This window comes from Leptonychotes weddellii, chromosome 3, assembly GCF_054177405.1.
Source record: "Leptonychotes weddellii isolate Sample4059 chromosome 3, ASM5417740v2, whole genome shotgun sequence".
NCBI classification, from domain to species: domain Eukaryota; kingdom Metazoa; phylum Chordata; class Mammalia; order Carnivora; family Phocidae; genus Leptonychotes; species Leptonychotes weddellii.
In genome coordinates, this window is record NC_138371.1 from 26,881,975 (window position 1) to 26,908,249 (window position 26,275).

General features: G+C 38.5%; 2 protein-coding genes and 2 non-coding genes across 7 annotated transcripts in view; 1 reads left to right on the forward strand and 3 right to left on the reverse strand.

Moving 5' to 3' along the window:
• Positions 1-3,004, reverse strand: EEF1B2 (eukaryotic translation elongation factor 1 beta 2). Of its 2 annotated transcripts, none has more exons than XM_081813787.1 (7): positions 2,910-3,004; positions 2,530-2,679; positions 1,983-2,105; positions 1,196-1,334; positions 856-922; positions 312-437; positions 1-201 (listed from the first exon to the last, which is right to left on the reverse strand). In XM_081813787.1, exons 2-7 carry the CDS (start codon positions 2,607-2,609, stop codon positions 47-49), a joined length of 690 nt encoding a protein of 229 aa, XP_081669913.1. In that variant the 5' UTR covers positions 2,610-2,679; positions 2,910-3,004; the 3' UTR covers positions 1-46. The 2 variants fall into 2 exon arrangements, with proteins under 2 accessions (XP_081669913.1, XP_081669914.1); XM_081813788.1 differs by having other exon boundaries at positions 1,196-1,322; positions 2,910-2,999.
• On the reverse strand, positions 571-706 carry LOC115942566 (small nucleolar RNA SNORA41). Its single transcript, XR_004077192.2, has one exon. It is a non-coding gene; the product is annotated as a small nucleolar RNA SNORA41 (small nucleolar RNA).
• Positions 1,002-1,080, reverse strand: LOC115942565 (small nucleolar RNA SNORD51). The gene has a single exon (XR_004077191.1). It is a non-coding gene; the product is annotated as a small nucleolar RNA SNORD51 (small nucleolar RNA).
• A 130-nt stretch (positions 3,005-3,134) lies between the features above and the next one.
• Positions 3,135-26,275, forward strand: part of NDUFS1 (NADH:ubiquinone oxidoreductase core subunit S1) — a 30,025-nt gene continuing 6,884 nt past the window's right edge. Inside the window, exons 1-14 of one of the 3 annotated variants that reach the window (XM_081813807.1) lie at positions 3,135-3,290; positions 6,496-6,560; positions 7,294-7,385; positions 9,678-9,785; positions 10,479-10,555; positions 11,191-11,272; positions 11,363-11,493; positions 11,951-12,136; positions 14,054-14,188; positions 14,838-14,952; positions 15,870-16,015; positions 16,680-16,808; positions 17,765-17,894; positions 21,340-21,500. In XM_081813807.1, the coding sequence (XP_081669933.1) occupies positions 6,500-6,560; positions 7,294-7,385; positions 9,678-9,785; positions 10,479-10,555; positions 11,191-11,272; positions 11,363-11,493; positions 11,951-12,136; positions 14,054-14,188; positions 14,838-14,952; positions 15,870-16,015; positions 16,680-16,808; positions 17,765-17,894; positions 21,340-21,500 (1,553 nt within the window). In that variant the 5' untranslated portion in view covers positions 3,135-3,290; positions 6,496-6,499. Of the gene's footprint in view, positions 3,291-3,351; positions 3,375-6,495; positions 6,561-7,293; positions 7,386-9,677; positions 9,786-10,478; positions 10,556-11,190; positions 11,273-11,362; positions 11,494-11,950; positions 12,137-14,053; positions 14,189-14,837; positions 14,953-15,869; positions 16,016-16,679; positions 16,809-17,764; positions 17,895-21,339; positions 21,501-26,275 lie in introns of those variants that run through there. The other 2 variants (XM_081813808.1, XM_081813809.1) reach the window with 2 other exon arrangements.

Consider the following 26,275-nt stretch of genomic DNA (forward strand, 5'->3'; position numbering starts at 1 on the left):
TGTCTTTTAAGCTTTTATTTAAGGGCAATGATCTATGATGTAGATATTAGATCTTATTAAAAGCAGCCACGTCCATGGACTGCACATAGTCCTCAAAAGCAGTGATCCGCTCCTCCAGCATATCTGTTCCAACTTTATCATCTTCCACTACACACTGTATTTGAAGTTTTTTAATTCCATATCCCACTGGAACTAGTTTAGCTGAAAAGAACATTAAGAAAAATCTTAGTTAGCAAAGTCCTGTTGATTGACAAACATTTTAACTACACAACTTCCAGATGCCACTTCCAAAAAGCAAAGATTGAACTCACAAGAGCCCCAGACCAAGCCGTCTGCCTGAATGCTTCGGACACACTCCTCTAGTTTTGCCATATCTGTCTCATCGTCCCAAGGTTTCACATCTAGTAATATGGAAGACTTGGCAACAAGTGCAGGTTCTAAAAAAAAGGTACAATCAGCATTATTCAGACACTCAGTTATGTTTTTCATTTTAGTTGATGACACCTTTATAATCTTAATCTGTTTCCTAATGGATCATCTCCTCAGCCAAACAAAACTACAGAACACATCTTATGTTTGTTACGCACATGCACACTTTCTGTTGTGCTAAGAAAGAGGTATTTAATTGTGTAGTAACAGTTTCTTTCCCACAGAGGAATGCCACAACTGCTACCATAAGAACAGCTGCAGACCAGTAGCTGTGGAAGTTTTATGAAGAACCACCTATATAGGTTTTTAAATACTGACCTAGTTAACAAATGCAGAGGCAATTACTTTGGAAATCAAGCTTCAGAAAAGATTACTCACATTACTATGAAATGAAGTTAAAGCAGCACAAATTATAAAATGACCTACTTTTGGCTTTCTTTGACTCATACTGTGCAAGGCGTTCCTCTCTTAGCCTCTTCGTTTCTTCACTTTCCTATAAAGAAAAATTAAGTGTGTTTCACAAAGCTGGTTGTTCCTCAGCTTAATGCTAGTGGAACCATCACAGCAAAGACCAGTTTTTTCAGAAAAAAGCAAATCCATCACAAGCTCAGCCGAAAGATGGTGATTTGATTTTATTCATCATGTAACCAGTGAGAATTTTTAAAAGTCAGGTAATAAAGTGATGAAACTAGAATTCAAATCCAGGCAATTTCACCACAGAGCCTATGATTAAGCTCATTGATATACATATTACTTTATGCCATACCTCCTCATCATCAGATCCAAAGAGATCAATGTCATCATCATCTTTACTATCTGTAGCTCCACTTCCTGTGGTGTCTTCCACATTAGCAGGGCCATACTTGCCCAAAGCTTTCTTCACTCCTGGAAGGCTTGAAAAAAAACTTAAGTTCAACCACCACTAGGTCAGTATGTTCTTTTTCAGACAGCACATGAGAACTTGTTTCCATCACTATTTACCAATAGATCCCTTCTGTACTAAGAATTTACCCTTAAACAGTAAATACTTATGTATTTATATACCCTTAAAAGTAAATACTTTTGAATGTTTAACTCCTCACCCAACAAACATTAGTAGCATGTGAGACATTATATTCAATACTCACTATGATTTACTCTTTCAGTATGAATATTTCTGTTTGAGATTTCATTAAGTATGCTCAGTTCCATTCTTAGTGAACTGGAGTCCACTTCCCCAAACTTCCACCCTTGTTGGCAGTTTCAGAAGAATGGCCAAGGACTGAATGAATGAGCCACCCTCTCACCCCAGAGGTGGGCCCCCCAGGTCAGGGTGGAGGCACATTGTCAGGGCATTGTGGGGAAAAGTTGAATTGCTGTTGTCCATGTTCTACCTGTTCTGTGAAAAAATGGAGGACTTCAGTCTCTTGGCCTTCTCAAGTCACAAAGATAATTTAGCTTACAATATCCCAAACAAAACTGAAGTAGCCTGGGTCCAATTTTGTCATGTGAAAATCCTGAGTTTAAGCTTAGAAAGCGTTCTGTTCTTCAGATAAATACAAAGGTAATTTTACCTGGCCTTCTCCTTTTCATAAGACTTGATGTGATTATACCAACGGAGGGCATGATACAAGTCGGCAGGTGGGGGGCCGGAGACTGCCTCAAATACTGCCACGTCTGCTTGTGACGGCACATACCTGCCAAGGATACAAAAATTACACACACCTTTAGGAGAAAATCTACAAACATCAGCAAATAAATGACAAACGGCACATCCGTCAAACTAATTACTGTGAACTGGCCCATTTGCTACTGGGCAACCTAAGCTGCTGTATTTATTTTGTAAAATAAACTCAAGATCGGGGTACATGTGTTTGGTTTTCCGCCCTACCCTGAGAATCCCTGCCACTTCGTGGACCTCAAAGTTTGTAATCTCTAACAGACCTACAAGCTTACTTCCACAAACTGAGTGAACAAGGGGAAAACCATGGCTGAATCAAGTCAGTGGAAAGAAAGCATATGTTTAACCCTTCGCCCCTCGCAGCCCCGCTACCTTTCCCCCAGCGGCGGCGGCAGAGGCCGCGCCACGTGGCCCGGCCCCAAGCCCGGGCCCGTCCTCACCCCTCGATGTAGCTCTTGTCCGCTAGGTAGTCGTTGAGCACCTGGAGACCGGCGGGGCTTTTCAGGTCTCCAAAACCCATGCCGTCGGCTGATCCCAGGAACCGGGTGGCAGCGAAGGAAAAGACGAGCGGAGGTAGTCGGCGCCTAGCGCTAGGAAGAAAAAAAAAAAAGGGCCGCAAAAGGCCGGAAAATGCCTTATATAGAGACGGAGGCGTTTCCCTCTGCCGCACAGGGTCGAAGGTTAAAGGTCAAAGTACGTTAATATCCTCATTACTCCACGAAAAACTCGAGGGCTCTGAATTGAACGCCCCACAAATTATCTGCGGGCCTCTATGTGTTTAGGAATAAATTAATAAAAGGGGTATTTCTTAAATTAGTACCTCCACGGCTCCGGAACACTACAGGAACCGCCCCTCGAAGCGCCGGAGATGACCGAAGACGCTCAGTTTCAGGCGCCTGACCACTTCCGGCGGAACTGCGGTTCCAAACTGTCTCCCCGCCCCCGCCCCCGCCCCCGCCCCCGCCCCCTCCAGGCTGCCCGCCCTCCGCCCCGCCCCCTGTCAGGGGACGGAAATTGCCGAACTCAAACTGAGCGGAAATTGTCGAATCTGGAGTTTCTAGTCCCTCCTGGCTTCCCGTTCTCCAGGCCCGGCGGGCGAGGTTAGCCGAGGCCGCCATATTGAATAAGCAACCCGGCCTCTGAGGGGGTTGGTGCGGTACAGGCAGTTCTGCAGAGCAGCTTCGGCGTTTCCAGGGAGAAGGTGAGGCCGTGATAGCGTGAGAAGGCTGAGGTTCCCCTTGCCATAGCAGTTGATTTCTTGACGACACTGTTTCTTTTGGCCCAGGTGACTCATTCTACTCTTGTCCTTGACTGGGCGCCACGTCCCACCCCCCCTTCCTCCGGAAGCCCCTAGAGCCGGCAGGTGAGGGCTGTTGGCGTGGTCTCCGGTCTCTTGGAGCGGAAAGCAGGTGGAGAACCTGGAGGCCGTGGGAGCGCTGGCCCGGAGGCAGGCTTGTGGGTGACCTTCATTCTGCAAGGGAAATGCAGGACATTCCCCTTTGTGGAGAGGAGGCCGTTTTGTTCCCTGGGAGAGGACGTATGTCAAGTGACTTAGGCCTAAAGACTGAGCGTTTCACACCCCCCCAAATTAACATATACTTGGTATAGTACACAGTTTGGCCGCTGTTGCCTTAGCAACCATCCACACCTCTGGGGTTTTTTGTTGTTGTTGTTTTGTTTTGTTTTTGTACGTTGAGTGCATTGGGCAATATTTTTTATTCCTTTCCCTGGTGGGGAAACTGAAGAAAATGATACTTAAAAAGTTTGCCCAACGTCGCACTGCGAATGACATGGCTACGTTTAGCTATGTAGGGATCTAATGCATGTACCGTTTAAGACCGTGGATCAGACACAACTCTGCTCCAGAACGATTTGAGGGCATTGAAAATGTATCGTGAACTGTTTCTGATGAATGAACATCCAGGTTGTTTCCATAGGGAATGTTCTTTTTTACACCGAATTGCATATGCATCGTTGAGCAGGGTGTTACAAAGCTGTCAGAGCACCTGCACTTTTTAATTCCAGGGAAGTGGAAGTTTTGGCCAGAAATTTGAGATAGAATTCATTTCTCAAATAGTGTTGAATGTCTGTTATAAACTAGAAATCAGTCCATGAGGAAGAATAAAATGGGTGATTTGACTGGGGAGTAGTTAAGGGAATTTAAGATAGGTTGATCAAGGAAAGCCTCCCTGAGGAATGTCTGTTAAGCCCAAATCTGAAGGACAAGAAGCCAGAAAGATCTGAAGAAAGAGCATTTCAGTTTGAGGCCACAGCCTGTGGGGAGAGGGGAGAGGCTGTAGGGACAGTGTGGAAGCTAGGAGACCTGCTGGGGGGCTATTGTAATAGTCCAGACAAGATGATGGTGGCATACAGTAGAGTGGTACCTTGGAAGGAGAGAAGTGCATGGATGCAGGATATACGGTGGGGAATGTGGAATAGTACTGTTCTTATACTAAAAAGTGTCCACTCCAGTTTTAGAAATGATTGGTCATTAACATTTTCCCATTTAGAGATGACTATTTCCATTCCTACGTGGGAGATAAATATGTGTAAAGTACATTTCAAAGTTTTGTAAAACTGTCTTCTGTTGGGGCTACGCACTCTTCCATTTGATGCTGGATTTTCAAGAGACATCCTAGTTCTCGTTGATTTCCTAGCTAAAGTGGACAATACTTTTAGATTGTATTGGAGACAAAATAATAGTAAGAAAGTGTTTACATTGTTGTATGAAATATTGATTGTTGATTTTCAGTCTGTCATTACTCTAATTCAGCAAATTCAGATTTACCTTTATATCATCAGAAGAAGTTAGTAAGACAGATGCTACTCACTTTGGAACTTGGTGGTAAGATTATGTGGTGGTTATTTTTTCAAGGGCTAAGTCTTCAGAAAAGGGAAATGACCAAATTGCACCATTTCTCTTCAAGGAACTTACACTTTAGTAGGTACTAAAATTGATTACTAACCTATAATTTAGTAGGTGGAATAATAAAGCTATATACACAGTGTGTGCTGATGGTACAGAGGGAGTACCAAGGAAGAGGACTTTGAAACTGATCTTCAGTGGCTAGTACTGTCTGAACTGAATTTAGATTTAATTGACATTTATTGAACTCTTACCAATAACGCATAGCCTAGGAAGTATTGTTTTCTTCCTTACCAATAGATAAAGAAGCAGAAACTCGATTTACCAAAAATCACTCACTTGTAGGTGATAGACTTCATGTCTGCAAATTTAATATCAAAAGTTCTGAATTAATGAATGTTATGAGTTAACTAAAGTCTGAATTAATGAAATTTTCTGTTATACCTCTTCTGTAGTAGGTATGTGAAACTTCATGCTTAAAAGGTGTAAGACTGTCTTCCACTCTCTAACTTTGAAAGTCATTATGTTGATACATTCTGATCACATAATTTCCATTTTTAGAAGTTCTAAGTGAAAAATTACAATTCAGATGCTTAGCCTATTTGATCAAGTGAGTGGACAGAAAGTTCAGTGCTTAGCCCTTATGATCAAGTGAATGGATAAAAACTAAAAGTTCAGATAACTTTTCTGTTTGCTTGTGTGTATCTTTAATTAGTATTATTTATATAATTCCCATTTCTTTTAGTAATACAACAAATGTTTATTATGGGAAACTGTCCTTGTGCATTACAGGATGTTTAACAGCACCCTGGCCTCTACCCACTAAATGCCAGTAGCTTTCCCCCAGTTGTGACAACAGTGTGTCCAAATATTGGTAAATGTTCCCTGGGAAGCAAAACTGTCCCTGGTTGAGAACCACTATTTTAGAGCTTACTGTGTACCAGCCTTGGAAATAGGCACTGAAGATGGAAAAATTGAAGAAGTTCATCATACAGTGAGGGTAGAACAGACTTATAATTGCAAATCTGTAAGATAAATGTACTAAGCACAGAAGATGGCACCCCAGACACTTAAAAGGCTTGGACTTGTGAGCCAGCTCAGAATCTCAGGAACATTTAGTAGATAACTGCTTAGAACATAGGATGTTAGAATGAGTATTGGTAGGAAATGAAGGCAGAAAGGTAGACGTTATTTTACATAGTATTAATGGTAAGCTCACTGTTGTTCTTCGAGTTTATTTTACTACATAATGTTTTACATTTGATCATTTTTCATAGTTAAAAACAACACAAAACTGCCCTTTATATAGATTTATATACTAGCTGCTCCTTCTTAGCTCCTTGACATTGTACAAGTCAGTTAATCTCCTGAGACTGAGTATTCTCATCTCTAGAATTTGAGGGAAAACATCAGGACTCATGAATGTTCAATGTAATAATGTTTGTGAAGTGTTTAAAACTTACGAACTATTACCAAAAAGTTTGTAATTAGGGTTTTTTTCCCCCTATGATAATATAACTCTTCTTTGTTTTATTCTTAGCAATATGTTAAGGATACCTCTAAAAAGGGCCTTAGTAGGCCTTTCTAAGTCTTCTAAAGGATGTGGTAAGTATTTTATTTTTATTTTGCGCTTGTGGATACTAGATTTTCTATCTTTGTAAATTTATTGGTTTATGGAATGTTTCTTAAAGGACCCTAAACTGTAATTTGTTTTAAATAAAATAGAAACAAGTGACCGTAGTCGAATAGAATAATTTTTTAAAAGATTTATTTATATATTTTAGAGAGAAAGAGCACACAGGCAGGGGGAAGGGCAGAGGGAGAGAATCTCAAGCAGACTCCCCACTGAGCTGGAAGCCTGACCCAGGGCTTGATCTCACAACCCGGAGATCATGACCTGAGCCAAAATCAAGAGTAGACCACTTAACTGACTGAGCCACCCAGGCGACCTAGAGTAATTTTTAAAATATAACTAAACAATTTATAGGAGGTGTCATGAAATAGAAAGTAGTAGGAACTGCCTATCATTGCCAGAATGGAAAAGCTGTCATGCTGCTTTTGAAAAGTGGTATTCCCATGAACATATTTTCAGTGGTATTAAAAGTTTCAGCTTAAACTACCATTAAGAGTGGATAGCCATATTCTATCTGGTATTCAGGATTGGAAAAGCTTTTATCTAATTCTATATTTTATAGGTTTGCATCTAGAGAAATAGAGGGAAATGGTATAAAATTAGGAACAATCTTAGGCTTGTAGGTTAGAGTTAATCCACTATCCTCTGCTATAATAAATTTAACTCTTTTAATTTATTTCTCATCTCAATATTTTTGATGGTCAGTTCGAACAACTGCCACAGCAGCAAGCAACTTAATTGAAGTATTTGTTGATGGTCAATCTGTCATGGTGGAACCAGGAACTACCGTCCTTCAAGTAGGCATATGTTCTAATTCTTTATTTTTGCGTATGTTCTGGTTTTTTAAGGAATATCAATTTATTTCCTTAATACTGTTTATTTACTTCTAAAAATTTTAAGATTCCTTGATAAATGCTCATAAAAGAACTATAGATAGTAAAATTATATGAAAATAAGTTGGATTTAAAATCTTGGCATTTCAAAGTGAGCTATCATTTATCTGTTTCTGACTTTCTTAGTGAATTATGGTAGTTATTTTGTTTCACTTCTGCTTTCCAAGTAAATGCCTACTAGAAATTTGAAGTTACCAAAAATAAATTATAAGTTAATATAGGTAAGTTTGGAGAAAAGGCAGTCTTTGTTGTGAACCTGCTTGATGCTTTTCACTTCATATAACTTCTCAATTTTTATAACCTTTTTTTTTTTTTTTAAAGATTTTATTTATTTATTTGAGTGAGAGAATATGAGAGAGAGCAAGCACATGAGAGGGGGGAGGGTCAGAGGGAGAAGCAGACTCCCCGCCGAGCAGGGAGCCCGATGCGGGACTCGATCCAGGGACTCCAGGATCATGACCTGAGCCGAAGGCAGTCGCTTAACCAACTGAGCCACCCAGGCGCCCAATTTTTATAACATTTCTAAGAATGTGTCCTACAAAGCAGGTAAATGGAGGGTAGTCCGTTCTTGAATTCATGCCCTGAATACGTAATTACTCCAGATTCCTTCAGACCTAACAGAGTCGGTCATGGACAAGTGATGCTTCATTCTATCTGCGAGTTATCAAAAGCTAAAATGCTCTTTATTCATGTTCGCAGTCATTTCTAGACTATCTGCCAGGCACAGACAGGTAAACAGTAAGTATATAACAGAGGTATATGTTCAAGGTACAGTAGAGAGTATTTTTGCCAGGTACAGGAGGTGATAGAGATTTTGGGGTATCTCAAGGGATCCCTGAGGAGATTTTAAAGGATAAATAAGTGTTTGTATTTGGACAAAGAAGCTTCAAATAGCTCGGTATCATTTGGACATAAGGTGTATGTAGAAGATGAGATAGCAGGAAATCAAATTACTCTGATAGGTCCATGATGAAAGAAGATATATGTCATGCTAAAGAGCTTAGAGTTTGACCCATCAACAGTTTTCATGGCAATTAAGCAATATGACAGTGAATATAGAGGATGTTGGTTTGGAGAATAACAAGACTGGTGTGAGAGACAAAGGAGAAGTATCTTGCATTAGTAGAGCAGAAAATGAAAGGCCTAAAACAGATAGTGGCAATGGGAAGGAAAGTAAGAGGACAGATTCAGGGAGAGTGAAATGTAGATAGACAGGCCTTTAGGAACAGTGAAGAGCAGGGGAATTTTTGTGGTTTCTGGCTTTGTTAGTTTATTTGGGGATGTATCATAGGAGACAGAAATAGGTTGAATTTTAACTCTCTATAGAGCATACACATGTGCATGCCTATTTAAGTCTAAAACTTGGTATGTTTTAGACTTAAAACTTGGTATGGACTGTCAGGGCCACAGATGAGGGTTTAGATATAATCATCATCTGGAATGTGAGCTAGTATGAAGGTTGGGACCAGATCTTACTTGTTACTTACTATACCTTCTGCATCTAGCACATAGGAAGACTCAGTACATTTTTGCTAAGTAGTTAAAACATTGGAATTTGAGGAAATTGCTTTAGAGTAAGGGCTGAAGATGGAAGAACTAACCCCAGTGGAAATTTGAATAGGTTTGTAGGCCTCGAGAAGGAGGAGTGATAATTAGGAGAGCTGGGCTAATCCCCCTTAGTAGGCAAATGGTAACTGAGGAGAGCTTCAACCACAGTGGGAGTATGAGTCCTAGGTAGGGTATATGGAGCCAAATATAGAAGCAGATCATAGCCAACTAGACAGTGTGAGATGGAGTCTAATCCAAAGGAGGAGAGCTAAGCAAAGAGGAAATGCCAGTATGAAACCACTGGGACAGAGTTTGAAGGGGTGTCTTTGTGGACAGTGGTTCAGAGTGGAAATGGGGAGTCAAACCTTCAGCACAATCTGAGAGGTTGGTTAATTCAGTTTCTTCCACATAAGGTGTAGGTATCCTGAGGATTCTTAAAGAGGCAGCTTTGGAGCAAACAGAGGTAGGAATCAAGAGCAAAGAAGGAGGGAAGTCTCTTCAGGAATGAAGTAAGAATGAATGAAGGTATAGATATTTACAGATAGGAGTAATAAAGTAGGTGGGGATGACTTTCCTTCTGTGTTTTAGGCAAGACAAGGATGAGGTTAGGTTATTCTAATGCAAAAAAATGTTTACTTTGTCTTCTAGGCTTGTGAGAAGGTTGGCATGCAGATCCCTCGATTCTGTTATCATGAAAGATTGTCTGTTGCTGGAAACTGCAGGATGTGCCTGGTTGAAATTGAGAAAGCTCCTAAGGTACTTGATACCTAAAATTCCACACCATGCTGTAGAAGGTAGAAAACTTTAAATCTTGCAGCAAACTTTATTTAGAATCATTGTTGTAGTGGAGAAACCTAGCCCTGTTTAATTGTATCTGGAAATTTATTCTTTTGTGTGCAGTTAAATCTGTTCATTTCAAAACTGGAAATGCAGTGATGAAAGTGCTTTATAAATGCAAGCACTATATAACTGTAACAGATTTAGAAAGTAAAATACCTGCCAGTATTTCCACATGGCTATATGACACAGCTAGGATGTGGAATTGCGAAGCAGCACGTTGAAAGCACTTCTGCTGTTCCATTTTCAGTAGAGAAAGGGATTGCAATGAAAAGGTTCACTTTCAGTTTAATTTCATTTTGTCTCATACAGTTTTAATTCAGTAGCACCTGCTAATCAAAACATAGTTATTTGATGTTCTGTTTCAGAGTCTCTTTATAAAGTAGCTTTAACTATGAGAATAGAATTTAAAAGCATGATGTCTTATTTTTTTCTAAGAGAAATATAAAGTGTCAGGTTATCATATTGTGAATATGAAAACTGAAAAATTGAGCCTTCAAAAATACTGTTTTGTTTCTTTGTAGATGTATGACTTAATGTTTTTATATGTTGGGTTGCTTATAATTACAAGCAAATATAAGTACTTAAAAGATTTTTCCATTGAAATTCCAGGTTGTAGCTGCTTGTGCCATGCCAGTAATGAAAGGTTGGAATATCCTGACAAACTCAGAGAAATCTAAGAAAGCCAGGTACTTTAATGCTACTTAACATAGTAACTTTTCTTAGAGGAGAAAATTGCTCATTTCAGTATTTAGACCTCTCATAGATGAGAAATTCAATAGCAAACTCTGAAAAAGTTGACATGTTCAGCTCATAGGAGCAGTGGAAATAAGTACACATTGAGGAGGTGAAGTCAGGTGTTTATGGTTTTGAGCCTAGAATGGAATTAGCACTAAAAGCTCTTCTTTAACAACTTGTTAAACTTGTGATGAATAGTGAATCTGGGGCTTATTGAACTGAGATTATTTCAGTAACATATTACACTGTTACTTGTTTTTGCTATGCATTTATATGTTTGTTTTTGTTTTGAGTTAATGTGAATGTTTTCTGAAGACCATTTACCAATTTTCAGTAATTTTATATTGTTAAAAGTCATAATTTTCTAGGTTCTATACTGATATTTTATTCCTAGACTTATAAAACATTTTTTTAGATAGTGTGTCTAATACCAGAATAATGGTTGCATTGGCATTTCTGATAATAAATGTAAAATTAATACTCTAAGAAAGGATACATCTCTGAAGGTTATTTAGATAGCCTATATCCAAACCATTTTGAGTGCCAAAAATTTATATCATTTTATATATTAAAATTTTCCATACAGAGAAGGTGTGATGGAGTTCTTGTTAGCAAATCACCCACTGGACTGTCCTATTTGTGACCAGGGAGGTGAATGTGATCTGCAGGTATGTCATCTAACTTCATAAATCTTTTTTGGTTGTCTTAAGTTTTAATTTCACTAGCATCATTAGATTAACTCTCCTAATCTACTTAAGGACCAGTCCATGATGTTCGGAAGTGATAGGAGCCGATTTTTAGAGGGGAAACGTGCTGTGGAGGACAAGAATATTGGGCCATTGGTAAAGACCATCATGACTAGATGTATACAATGTACTCGCTGCATCAGGTAATGTTTTTTCTTATGTCTTCTGGAATATCATTCACATACCTAGTTAATACTCACAAATTTGGTGAAATAACAACACTAGAAAAAATGGCAACTTTTTTTTGGTTGTAGAAGAGGGATGTTTTTAATGTTTTCTGCATAAGCCAATGAAATGAATTGTTCACTTTCAGTGAATATCAACTTCTGTTGAATTTACAAATCAAAATCTACAAGCATTAACTCTGTGATAACTTGTTGAGCTATACATGATTTGTGCAATTTTCTATATGTGTGTTATACTGCAGTTAACTTATAAGCAAACGTTTATTGAACTCTTTTATTCAAGGACTATGCTCACCATTGAAAATATACTCATCTTTTTAGTGTTTTGAAAATCATTATCTCTTTGTGATCATAGTTAGAAAAGGAGATAATTTTGCTGGATTTGACCATTTGACAGTACATTTTTATCTTGCAGGTTTGCAAGTGAGATTGCAGGAGTAGATGATTTGGGAACAACAGGCAGAGGAAATGATATGCAAGTTGGCACGTACATTGAAAAGATGTTCATGTCTGAACTGTCTGGAAATGTCATTGATATCTGCCCTGTAGGTGCCCTGACCTCTAAGCCCTATGCTTTTACTGCCCGCCCTTGGGAAACAAGGTATTCATTGTTGTATTTTTTGACAATTTGTTTTTTGTCCTTTAGTTGGCTACTGTTCAAAAAAATTTAAGATTCATGTTCTTCCTGTATTCTAATTGTTTTGGTCTGCTAAGTTTTTATGTATTTGCTTTAAGTAAAACCCTCTTACTGGAAGGTAAGAGGATAGATTAAAGGATAGGATGAACCTGTGGAAATTAAGTACAGTTTTCTTGGAGATTAATTCCAAAGTACTTAACCACATAATTATTTTATTCACTCGTTCTTCCAAAGAGTAAAATTGTCTTGATTTTTTAAGATTTATAGTCTCCTTTCATTGTACATTAAGTTTTCAACCATGTGGCTAGATCGTATTTTATTTAGTCAGCTCCTATTATTAGACATTTAGTTTGTTTCTCTGTAGTGGTAAATCTATGATAAAAATTGTTATTGGGGTGCCTGGGTGGCTCAGTCACTTAAGTGTCCAACTTTTAGTTTTGGCTTAGATCATGATCTCAGAGTCGTGAGATCAAGCCCCACCTACAGCTCTGTGCTCAGGGCAGAGTCTGCTTCAGATTCTCCAACCACCCCCCCCAGCTTATGCTTTCTCTCTCTCTCTCTCTCCCCATCTCTCAAGTGAATGAATAATAAAATCTTCTTTTAAAAATTGTTATTCATAGATTTTCTTGTATATCTCTGATTCTTTTTACTAAACCAGGAAATAGAGTAAGTAGTTGCAGTAAGTTTGAATTTTTTTTTTTTAAAGATTTTATTTTATTTATTTGACAGAGAGAGATTATGCGAGAGAGGGAACACAAGCAGGGGAAGTGGGAGAGGGAGAAGCAGGCCTCCCGCCGAACAGGGAGCCCAATGCGGGACTCTGTCCCAGGACCCTGGGATCATGACCTGAGCCGAAGGCAGACGCTTAATGACTGAGCCACCCAGGCGCCCCTGAATATTTTTAAGGGTCTAGAAACATATCATTAAATTGCCCTCCATTTTTAAACTTCCACTAGAGTATATGGGAGTATCTTACAATTCTAGGCTTTAAACCACATATTTATGTATATAAAAGGATTAGGGGGATAGGGCACAGTACATAGCTGAGATGTAAGTAGAGATTTTTCTCTTTTTCTTCTGAGACTCCCATAATGCGAGCAGAAAAGAAGCTTCCATCTCCACAGCCTACCTCAGCCTTGCAGAATCTGTTCAAGGTGGTAGGGAAGGAGATGAGAACAGGCCCCAAGCCACACCACCACTGATTTCCAGCCTTCTTACTTGAACTTCAGTAGTTTTTCCCTGCATAAAAGCTTCTCATGATAGTGTATGCCTTTGGTAGATTTCCAAAGTGGTTGTTTTTGTTAATTTTGTCTAGCTTTATTTTTGCTTTTTGTGGGGAGGATTTGTCAGGCTTTTATAATCACCCATACCCAGAAATCTTACCCTCTTGCTATTTATTTTGATAATCATATTTCCCAGATTTGGCCATTTGGAACCCTTACCATTAGCTTTTGTATTAGGTAACAATCTCTAAAGCTTTTTTTTTTTTTTTAAGATTTTATTTATTTACTTGAGAGAGCATGTGAGCTCATGCATGTGTGATTGCAGGGAGGAGCAGAGGGAGAGCAGACTCTGCACACTACACAGGGCTCAATCTCACTACCTTGAGATCATGACCTGAGCCGAAATCAGCAGACACCCAACCAACCGACTGAGCCACCCAGGCGCCCCTAAAGCTTTATTTTTACAGTAGAAATTTGTGTGAAGTAGTCAAATATGAGGGTAATTTTTTTTATTGCAATTTCTCTGGTTCCCATTATTTTTAGAAATTCAGAAAGGCAAGTCATTGTAAAATTTTTTTGTTTTGGATAAATCAGGTAACAGAAACTTTGTCCTTATTGCCAAACTCAGCATAGTAAATATATGTGTTTATTTTCTTAGAAAGACAGAATCCATTGATGTCATGGATGCGGTTGGAAGTAATATTGTGGTAAGCACAAGAACAGGAGAGGTGATGAGGATTTTACCAAGGATGCATGAGGACATCAATGAAGAGTGGATCTCTGATAAAACCAGGTATATGCTGCATCGTTTTCCTCAATTTTTGCAATTGATTTGAAGTACATTTTATGGTAATTTTAATTTTAAAACACCATTTTTATACTTGCAAATTAGTTAATAAATAGAGACTATTGAAAATCTAGACTTTATCTGGAGAATTGGACAAAATTAACAATAGTCTAGGCATATCATTGGCTTTCATATAAACTTTGACAAATATCCATCCTACAATTTTGAAGTGGATTAAGATATTTAATCTATTTCAGTTTGTTCATTAGAGAAAAGCTAAATGTAACTTAGAGCTTGTACATCATAATTTTGATAAAATATCTAAAAGTATTCAAGTTTTATAAATAAAAATGATTTTCCTTCTTCAGCTATCAGATATTTTTGTGTTGTAATTTTAAGATTATTCAGGTAGCTGAAAACAAATTATAAAAACTCAAACTTTTTAGATAATGTTTTAGTTTTGGATGATGTGCATAAAATATTTATTCATCTTTCAAAAAACCTGGAATAATTATTTGTATCCAAGAATTTATCAGTCTATTTGACACTTTAACTCATACTATATTTAAATAACATTTTTTTTAGATGTTAAACTTGAAAACTATAGTTGCCTCTCAAGCAGGATTCCACAAATGGTATAATTTCTTTTATCTAGATTTGCCTATGATGGGCTAAAACGTCAAAGACTTACCGAGCCGATGGTCAGAAATGAAAAGGGGCTTTTAACCTATACCTCCTGGGAGGATGCACTCTCTCGTGTAGCTGGAATGGTAAAAAATTGAAATATAGAATAAATAGTATTTGTGATTTTCAAGGAACATCTTTGTAGCAGAGTGTGGGATGTGTGTCTCTTCTCTTCTTTCCTCTTATCAGGATTGCCTTCCATTTAACATTTATTAAGAACCATATGCCAGATATCATGCATGAAGTAGCGATGTAGAGACCACTAACACAGGGTACCTACTTCCCACAATCTTGTAGTAGTTATGGTAAGACCTATAGTGAGTCAGGTATCATGTGCTTGGGTAGTTGTGCAAGAAATGATGTATGAGAGAGAACCTGGGAGGAGTGCCTCACCAGGCTAGCATATCAAGGATCCCTTCCTACATAAGGTGAATTAGGCAAAGTCTAAGAATGAATGCAAACTTGCCAGAGCAAAAATGGAGGGAGTGGCTTTCTAGTCAGAGAAAGGCAATGTACATAAAGGGCTTGAGGGAATGGTAGATACTTCTGAAGAAGTCTTCATCCTCCAAACCTCATCATGAGGCCCCTTTGTTTCTAATTTAAAACAAATACCTTCCCTCCAAGCTGGTGGTATTACTAACCTTGGCCTCACATACACCTTGCTTCTCACTTTTAGATTAATAATTAGTGTAAGCCTTTTTAGTCAAAAGTTTGTTGCTTTTTTTATACTTTAAAATGACTATTGTTGGGACACCTGAGTGGCTCAGTCGGTTAAGCGGCTGCCTTCAGCCAGGGTCATGATCCCAGGGTCCTGGGATCGAGTCCCACATCGGGCTCCTTGCTCAGCAGGGAGCCTGCTTCCCTCTCTCTCTCCTTCTGCTTGTGCTCTCTCTGTCAAATAAATAATATCTTTAAAAAAAAAAAAATGACTTGTTTTGTTTTCTGAGCAGTGGTCTTTGCTGAATGGAGGTTTTTTGGTGATGCCCTTTTTATCCATTTCTAGTTGCAGAGTTTTCAAGGCAATGATGTGGCAGCAATTGCAGGTGGCTTGGTGGATGCCGAAGCCCTAATAGCTCTCAAAGATTTGCTTAATAGAGTGGACTCTGACACCTTGTGCACGGAAGAGGTCTTCCCCACTACAGGAGCTGGGTGAGAACTACGAAACTAGCATCTAGGCCTGCTTTGTTGTTGTTTTTGTACAAGTTGTGTATAAATCAATACATCTGGTGCACCTGGCTGGCTCCAGGTAACTTTGGTATTGGTAGAGTGGGTAACTTAATCTCGGGGTCCTAAGTTCAATCCCACATTGGTGGTAGAGTTTACTTAAATAAATAAATAAGTACATCTGTGGCATCAATAAGTGATACGTGACAGCTTGAATTCTCCATCATACCCACCAGTTTCTTTTCATTTAGAGACCAAAGTCAAGCCAGGAACTGTTGGAGAATCCCAGTTATTAAAAAGTATCTGAATGGCGCCTGGGTGGCTCAGTTTGTTAAGCATCCAACTCTTGATTTCGGCTGAGGTCATGATCTCAGGGTCCTGGGATCAAGCCCCGAGCAGGCTCCCCACTCAGCGGGGGATCTGCTTGTCTCCCTCTCTCTCTCTGCCCCTCCCCCTGCTTGCATGCGCACTGTGTCTCTCTCACGTAAATAAATCTTAAAAAAAAATCTGAAACTTTGATGTAATTTAGAAATACTTCATAAGAATTTTTTGGAAATAACCATGGGCTTGTTGACATGAGAATATTGCATGGATTATCATTGTGTATTAGTTTTGAAGTAAACCTGCATTTTTTATTTTGTATTTCTAGCACAGATTTGCGTTCCAGTTATCTTCTTAATACTACAATTGCTGGTGTGGAAGAGGCAGATGTTGTCCTTCTGGTTGGTACAAATCCACGTTTTGAGGCACCACTATTTAATGCTAGAATTCGAAAGAGGTTAGTAGTAATATTGAGGGTTTTAAAAATGTTTATATAATAAGTTATTTTACATCTGCAAAATGACTGTTTTAGTTAATTCCTAATAGTGTTAGTGGGAATGAGACTCAAAAGGTAATTGGAGTGCAGCTTCTAAAAGGTCCATTCCCTCCCTCTCCCCCTGCTAGTCTTTATACTTTGTCCTCTTATTTTGACATAATTCACGATGCACCAGTTTTTCCATGATTTCTTTTATAATGATTTTTTTATAATGATTTTTTTTCCTGCTCAGGATTCAGTCTCAAGTCACACATTGCAGTTAGTGTCATGACTCTTCAGTTTTCTTTTTTGACGTTTTTTTGAAGAGCACAGGCAGTTACTTTGTAGAATACCTCCATCTTTTCATATCTTCGAGACTTATGAATAGGTTGGTATAATTTATTGTCTATACTGTGACATTGTTGAGAGTGAAAGGGGGAATTGTTAATGCTGCAGGATACAGATGAAAACCACTGTCTCAGACAAACAGAATATATGGTCACCACGCTTATAACTAGTTTTAGAAGAGCTGGATCCATACTTCCCTGTCAAAGAGAATAAAGTGATGTAGTTTATTTTCATTAACTATATTTAAATCACCTTAATGGATAATTAGGAGATAATTGACTCTGCTGTGTAAATATGGTGAAATAAAAATTATACATCATTTATTCTAAAATTAAAGTTTTTATAGCTTGCTTAGGGTTTGCATTCTTCACAGGAAATTAATTCACTGACTTACCTTGGTGTGCATTTTTACAACACTGTTATTTTGAAAGGTACACAATAAATTATATCTGTTAAGGCCACATGTTCTGTGACTGCTTTGTGCTTTTAACATTTGTAACATAAGTAGATGTAGCCCCTAGCATTGATGAGACTGGTGACTATGCTAATTTAGTAATTTAGCTCTAAAAACTTTGTCGTTTTTATTTCAGCTGGCTTCACAATGACTTAAAAGTGGCCCTTATTGGCAGCCCAGTGGATCTCACTTATAGATATGACCATCTGGGAGATTCTCCCAAAATTCTTCAAGACATTGCTTTCGGTAGCCATCCATTCAGCCAGGTGCTCTCAAGTTATACATATCTACTTTTGTTGATTTTTAAGTATTATTATTTTTAAGAGTTATTTATTTTTGTCATAATGATACGTGTTTACTATTAAAAATTATAGCAATATAGAAAAGAAAAATGGAAAAAAATAAAACATTACCCCAGGTTCCACCAACCCAAACAAGAATTTTTTATTTTTTTAAAGATTTTATTTATTTATTTGACAGAGAGAGAGTGTGCGCACAAGCAGGGGGAGTGGCCAGCAGAGAGAGGGAGAAGCAGGCTCCCTGCAGAGCATGGAGCTCGATGCAGGGCTGGATCCTAGGACCCTGGGATCGTGACCTGAGCCAAAGGCAGACGCTTAACCAACTGAGCCACCCAGGCACCCCCAAACAAATATTGATGAAACATAATCATTTCTCTATTCATATATAGAGCAAGATGGATGAACAGATAAGCAGACAAAAATGAGCTTATATTATATGTGTTATTTTATATACCAGAGCTTAATTTTACTTGAAATTATCAGAAAAGAAATTGACGTAAGGGGTGCCTGGGTGGCTTAATCCGTTAAGTGTCTGACTCTTGATCTCAGCTCAAGTCATGATTGCAGGTTCATGAGTTCAAGCCTCTCCAAGTTGAAGTGCAACTGAAGCAATTAAACTTTGAAGTTAAGGGAAATCTTTCTTTACTGCAAGAGTTATTCTTAAATTTCATGAGTCCTTTTAATGACTTTTTCATTACTGAGTACTTTATTTACATTCATTTCATTACTTTCTAGTATTAATAGGTTTTTTACTTACTTTTCCAAGAGGGGCTCATAAGTACCCTATTCGTTGGGTTCTTGCTTGCTTGCGAATGTCTGTTTTATTACTGAAGAGAGCCTTGGCAGAATACAGAGTTCTAGGATCACACTTTTTTCCTCTCTGAACTTTATATAGACACTGCCTTTTGTTACTGTGGAGAAGCCTGATGTCAGTCATATTTCCTCCCAACCCTGTCCTAATTTTTTTTTTTTACTGTCTAGATACTTTTTTTGAACCTTTATAGTGGGTTCTTTATCTTTGAAATTTAATAACTTCAGAATTAACAGTGGTGGTTCTCTTCACTTTTTTATGGGACATGGAGCACCTTTCATTGTGAAAGTTCAAGGCTCTTTTTATTTTAGTATTTGTGCATGTGTGGTGGAATGCTGATTATTAAAAAATGTAAGAGGTTTCTGTTTTCACATAACAGTTTTGGAGGGTAGGCAGTTGGACAGATGTCCAAGGATGTCATCAAGGAAGGACATTCCTTCCTGCTTTACTACCTCAGTGCCTTTGCTTATTCATGTGTGTTTGAGTGAACTTCTTCTCATGGTTCCAAGATGGTGTAGCCTTAGGTGTAATCAAGTGGTACAAAGCGGCTAAGCGCAATTCCTTTGTTTTGAATAGGAAAAACATTATCATGATTGCAGTGATCAAAAATGCAAAAGAAATACATATTGGAAAGTATTCCTCTTTTCTAATTCCCATCTCCATGCCCCAGAAAATGATCAGTGTTTTTCAGAAGTTTTTTTCTATACTAGATTTAAATATATTTTCTGTTAGTGGTGTTCCCTTCATTAAGAACTCCTAACAAGGGGCACCTAGGTGGCCCGTCAGTTAAGTGCCTTTGGCTCAGGTCATGATCCTAGAGTCTTGGGATTGAGCCCTGCATCGGGCTCACTGCTCCCCACGCTTGTGCTCTCTCTCTCTGACAAATAAATAAATAAAATCTTTTTAAAAAAACAAAAAGAACTCCTAACAACAACAAAAAAAACAAAAAAAACCCTAACAGATAGTGGTTCCCCTTTTGTATCTTTTCTGTCATTTTTCCTTTGTTCTTTTGTTCTTTTTCAGTTTGTTTTATATTATTTCCTGTAGCCTGCTTTTCTTGTCCCTGCATTTAAGGTCATGTTTTATTTTGTTTTTTATTGTTTCTGGAATGGTGTTCATTTCTAATTTGTTTCTCTTCCAGTTCTTTCCTGAGTTCTGTGACGAAAAGCTCCTTCTACTGTATAATACTCTCTGTTGTGTCACTTTTTTATGCTTTTTTTTTTCATGTGAGAAACAGTGTGTTTTTTATTTTCTGTAAGTCTATTGAAAACTATTTTTCTGGGGCACCTGGGTGGCTCAGTCTGTTAAGCGTCTGCCTTTGGCTGAGGTCATGATCTTGGGGTCCTGGGATTGAGCCCAGTATTGGGCTCCCTGCTCAGCAGGGAGCCTGCTTCTCCCTCTCCTGCTCCCCCTGCTTGTGCTCTCTCTCTCAAATAAGTAAATAAAATGTTTTATAAAAAAAAGAACTATTTTTCTGAACTCTTCACATATTTTTGGGAAATTCCCAAGGAGGACATTTATTCTCCTCTGTAGTATGGAGGCATAATTCTCATGCTGATTCTTTGATTTGGGCCATTTATTTATTTACTTATTTATTTTTAAAGATTTTGTTTATTTGACAGAGAGAGAAACAGCGAGAGAGGGAACATAAGCAGGGGGAGTGGGAGAGGAGAAGCAGGCTTCCTGCTGAGCAGGGAGCCCCATGTGGGGCTCAATCCCAGGACCCTGGGATGACCTGAGCTGAAGGCAGACACTTAATGACTGAGCCACCCAGGGGCCCCTGGGCCAGTTATTTATTGAAGAATAATAAAGAGGGTGGTTAGGAGAGTGAGCTCTATACTCTTCTGCTTTACTTTTAATTTTTCCATCCTCCACTGAATCTGTAGTTTCCTTTGCTTTTGGGATGCACTCCCCTCCGGTTTTGGCATTCAGGAAGTTACTATGATTTAAAGCAGAGCCCTTAAAGTTTTAGGTATTCTGCATTGTAATCCTAGTGTTCATTGTTTTCCCTACCTCTTTGTTCTTGTCTAGAGCATGGTGAGTAGATAGAAGACTGTAGACATGATACTTGAATGTGGCTTTTTCTGTAGTACCAACTGAATGTCTGTAGTGACATTGCCCAATTTTTCTGGAACATACCCATAATCATTCTGACCAAAGGATATTTGGAAAAGGCTTTCATTCCCAGTACTTCTAGAAAATCTGTTTGGGTTTTTTTAATATTTTATTTATTTATTTGAGAGAGACAGAGATAGAGCTCGAGCAGGAAGGACGGGGAGAAGCAGGCTTCCCGCGGAGCAGGGAACCCGATGTGGGACTCGATCCCAGGACCCCGGGATCATGACCTGAGCCGAAGGCAGAGGCTTAACCATCTGAGCCACCCAGGCACCCCTCTAGAAAATCTGTTTTATCTGATAACTCATTTAGCCATTTCATAGTAGCATTGGTGAGGTGTTTTTGGTTAAATCTGGTTGTATATATGTCTATATGTTGACTCTTAAAAATCAGAGACATTCTGCATTAAACCTAAAACTTGGGACAACGTATTGTAGATGCAAATTAAAAAAAATTTTTTAATCAAAGTTCTTTTTTTTTAAATAGGTATTACATGAAGCTAAAAAACCAATGGTGGTTGTAGGCAGTTCTGCACTCCAGAGAAGTGATGGGGCAGCAATTCTTGCAGCTGTTTCCAACATTGCTCAAAAGATTCAGATGAGTAGTGGTGTTACTGGTGATTGGAAAGTTATGAATATCCTTCATAGGTATGTTGGGTGATTGTTCTATTATATACTGTAAGATTCAAGTAATTTTGTGTACATGTGTTACTGTTGTACTATCACATTTAGATTTACTAATAGCTTAATATTTAGCAATGTCTCAGTAGTAGATGTGAAAGAGATACCTTTATTTTCTGTGTGAGAACCGAAGGTAATAAATAATATTTAAAATATTTGAGGGGCGCCTGGGTGGCTCAGTTGGTTAAGTGTCTGCCGTTGGCTTAGGTCGTGATCCCGGGGTCCTGGGATCGAGCCCCATGTAGGGCTCCCTGCTCAGCAGGGAATCTGCTTCTTCCTCTGCCCCTTCCCCTGCTTGTGTTCTCTCTGTCTCTCAAATAAATAAATAAAATCTTAAAAAAAAAATATTTGAAATAGCAGTGCTGAGAAAATCTTGAAAATCTGTATTATATTAGTATACTTTGGTTCAAAAATTGCAACAAGCCCTCTGACTTTGATTAAATGATAAAAATGTAAGCTAACTGGGCACCTGGGTGGCTCAGTTGGTTAGGCGACTGCCTTCGGCTCAGGTCATGATCCTGGAGTCCCGGGATCGGGTCCCACATCAGGCTCCCTGCTCAGCAGGGAGTCTGCTTCTCCCTCTGACCCTCCTCCCTCTCATGCTCTCTGTCTCTCATTCTCTCTCTCACAAATAAATAAAAAATCTTAAAAAAAAAAAAATGTAAGCTAACATGAAAATTCAACATAAGGGAAGTTTTTTTCTGACTGTATTAATACACATTTGAAGCACCTGGGTGGCTCAGTTGGTTAAGCATCTCTTGATTTTGGCTCAGGTCAGTGATCTTAGGGGTCGTGAGATTGAGCCCGAGTCGCGCTCCGTGCTGGGTGTGGAGCCTGCTTGAGGTATTTCTCCCCCTTCCTCTACCCCTCCCCCCCCACCCCTGCACACACCTCTCAAAAAAAAATAGTAATACACATTTATTTTAGGAAGTTGGAAAGAGAAGAAAATATGAAAATGGAAATTATTCTTCTACAAATTATAGATAATTACTGTTCCTACTTTTGTCTGGTTCTTTTTCCTGTGTAAATATTTTTTAGTTATATAGTTGAAATCATACTGTGTGAACAGTTTTGTATCCTGATTTTGATCAATTTTCATTACCATATAAAATTTCTTCCTGTAATTAGAAATTTTTTATAAACTTGAATGGCTATTTAATATCATGAATATGTACAATTTTTTAGCCATTTAATTCTTGTTAACATATAAATTGATACTAGTCTTTAAACTATAAATAAATAATGCAATGATACACAGATACTTATGAACTTTATATTATTTTCTTACAGTGGATTTCTAAAAGTAGAGCTCTTAAGGTAAACAGGATAAACATTTCTGAGGCTCTTAATGCATATTTCCAAGTTTTAGAAATGTAACAGGGACACCTGGGTGGCTCAGTCAGTTAAGCATCTGCCTTTGGCTTGGGTCATGATCCCGGGGTCCCGGGATCGAGCCCCGCATCGGGCTCCTTGCTCAGTGGGGAGCCTGCTTCTCCCTCTCCCTCTCCTGCTGCTCCCCTGCTTGTTTCTCTTTCTCTCTCTGACAAATAAGTAAAATCTTAAAAAAATAAAAATAAAAAAGAAATGTTGTAACAGTTTTACCTTAGTAAATAAGTTTTCCCATTTCGCATAATCCTTTCGATCTTAAGAATTATTTTTCAGGGCACCTGGGTGGCTCAGATGGTTAAGTGTCTGCCTTCGGCTCAGGTCATGATTCCAGGGTCCTGGGATCGAGTCCTGCATCGGGCTCTCTGCTCCTTGGGAGCCTGCTTCTCCCTCTGCCTCTCTCTCTCTCTGTCTCTCATGAATAAATAAATAAAACTCTTTAAAAAAAAAAAAAAAAGAATTATTTTTCAGGGGGCGCCTGGGTGGCTCAGTCGGTTAAGCTGACCTTTGGCTCAGGTCATGATCCCAGGGTCCTGGGATCGAGCCCCTCATCAGGCTCCCTGCTCAGTAGGGAGTCTGCTTCTCCCTCTCCCTCTCTCCCCAGCTCTCTCTCTCAAATAAATAAAATCTTTTTTAAAAAAAAAGTTTTATTTTTCAAATTTGTTTAAGGATTGAGGCTAAACACTTTTAAATATGATAGGCAAATTTTTTAAATTTTAAAAGTATTTGAATACTTTGTGGTTTTTTTTTAGGATTTTATTTGAGAGAGAAAGAGAGAGCGTGGGGGAGGGGCAGAGGGAGAGGGAGAAGCAAACTCCTCACTGAGCAGGGAGCCCGATGCGGGACTCAATCCCAGGACCCTGGGATCATGACCTGAGCCGAAAGGCAGATGCTTAACCGACTGAGCCACCCAGGCACCCTTGAATAAATTCTTAAACATTAATTTCAGTTTCAATGTTATATTTCTGTTTGGTTTAATTTGGCATTGTAGATCATCATGTAAACATTTTTTTTGTTTTAAAGATTTTATTTATTTATTCATGAGAGACAGAGAGAGAGAGAGGCAGAAGGAGAAGCAGGCTCCCAAGAAGCAGGGAGCCCTATGCAGGACTCGATCCCAGGACCCTGGGATCATGACCTGAGCCGAAGGCAGACGCTTTACCATCTGAGCCACCCAGGTGCCCCATCATGTAAACATTTTTAAAAACTTTATATTTTTTAGGTGGAGTTTATTTGCATTGTTCACCTCTGGATCTTTTCTAGCCACCATTTTTACTTCTTATTTTTAGTTCACTTTTCCATCTGTGTCTTTATTTATACAGTTTTGTTTTTCTGAATGGGTACCAAAATTAATTAAACTTTTTAAAAAATTCCCAGTTGTCTAACATTGTATTTCTGATTCCTTCTCACAAATGACTACTTGGGTAGGTACAAAGATGACAGTCTTTTTTCCTTTAATACTAAGTATTTCTGCACCCTTTCTTTCATTTAATATTTTAGGGAGGATCTAATGTAATCTCAGTTTTGTCACTGAGGATGACCTGACTTTGTATATGTATGTGTGTCTGCCTCCTCACCCTTTGGGCTCCTTATTTTTGACGTTAAAAAAAAAATTCTACCAGATTTTAAGTAGGTGACACTCAGATGTCATTACTTTTGCCTGGGAATATCATAGAGATTCCCATTATCAAATTGAAATGTTTTGATTTTTTTTTCTTTTAAGCTCAGAAAAAGGTTATTGGTTTACTTTTACTTAGTTATTTGCTCTCATGCAGAAGCCTCTTTTGCTATGCATTGATTGGCCTTGAGACTTTTGGCTCGTAATTTTTCTCATATCCTTTTTCTCTGGGTTTAGAGAAAATTTCTTACATTTTGTTCCATCATTTTGTGAGTTTTCATTCTGGAGAACACTGACTTTGTTACAATTTTTAATTTATTAACCTTGTTTGTCATTTCACTCTTACAAGATTTCCTTTTTATGAAAGTTCATTTTAGTTTATTAGGACCTATCTTTTTTTTTTCTTTAAGATTTTATTTATTCATTTACTTGAGAGAGAGAGAGAGAGAGAGGGCACATGAGCAGAGGGAGAAGCAGAGGGAGAGAGATAAGCAGACTCCACGCTGAGAGCGTAGCCCGACATGGGGCTCAATCCCACAAACTTGAGATCAGGACCTGAGCCGAAACCAAGAGTCAGACACTCAACGAACTGAGCCACCCAGGTGCCCCAGGACATATCTTTTATTGTAAAGGCAGACATAAGCTTACTCAATTTGTTTTCCAGGATGAAGTGGACTGTGTCTTAAGTTAATGTGAGTCTCTGCCCAGATTTTTGAGAGAGACATGTCAAGACTTATACTGAGGGAAGTTAAGAAGGAACTGTTGGGGCAGAGGGATTTGTTTTGAAATGGGAAAGTATGAGTCCTCCAACTTTGTTCACTTTTATGATAGGTTTGGCTATTTTGGGTCCTTTGCATTCCATATGAATTTTAGGATCAGCTTGTCCATTTCTGTAAATTATTCATCTGTATTTTTGATAGGGATCACACGGAATTTGTAAGCTCAGTTGGGGAGTATTGCCATCTTAACAGCATTAAGTCCTCTAATCCATGAATGTGGGATGTCTTTCCATTTAGTAAGGTCTTTAATTTCTTTCAAGTTGTTTTGTACTTTTCATTATATAAATCTTATATTTATTGTTAAGTTTTTTTAAAAGCATTTTATGCTTTTGATGTTATCCAGAGTTTGACAGAGTAGCAGCATCTAGTAGGAGTTGGTTTGACCTGATCTCCTCCCCTAACAAATAGGTAAAACACCAACTTGCTTTATATACAGTAGGTCCTCAGAATGGCTATTTCTAGAAAGAAAGTTAGTAATAGCAAACTGGACCAGACTCCCAGTTGTTAAGAGTATAGTTATTCCAGACCCTTTATTTATTTATTTATTTAAGATTTTACTTATTTATTTGAGAGAGAGAGAGCATGAGAGGGCTGAGGGGCAGAGGGAGACAGCAGACTCCCCACTGAGCAGGGAGCCTGATGCAGGGCTCAATCCTGGGACACCGGGATCATGACCTGAGCCAAAGGCAGTTGCTTAACCAGCTGAGCCACCCAGGCGCCTCCAGACCTCTTTTTTAAAGGATTATTTTCTGCTTATAAGAGTAATATATGCTCGTAGAACATATATGTACTAATTATATTGTTTTCTCCAAGTTAAAGTTTTATGAGTGCTGTTTTAATTTCTCCCTTTTGGTTTTCAAAATCATATGACTTTTCTCTAATGACTGCTTTTGGCTTATCGTGTTTTATATCTTGCTCTATTGAATAAGAATCAATTTAGGACAGGGCGCCTGGGTGGC

Bases quoted from the DNA above. Each gene is read 5' to 3' on its own strand.
- EEF1B2 (XM_081813787.1), bottom strand. From the start codon at position 2,609: ATGGGTTTTGGAGACCTGAAAAGCCCCGCCGGTCTCCAGGTGCTCAAC. The intron at 923-1,195 runs GTATGGCATAAA...TTTTCTTTATAG, and splicing joins TTGGATCTGATGATGAGGAG to GAAAGTGAAGAAACGAAGAG. The intron at 202-311 runs GTGAGTTCAATC...TGTTCTTTTCAG, and splicing joins CGGCTTGGTCTGGGGCTCTT to CTAAACTAGTTCCAGTGGGA.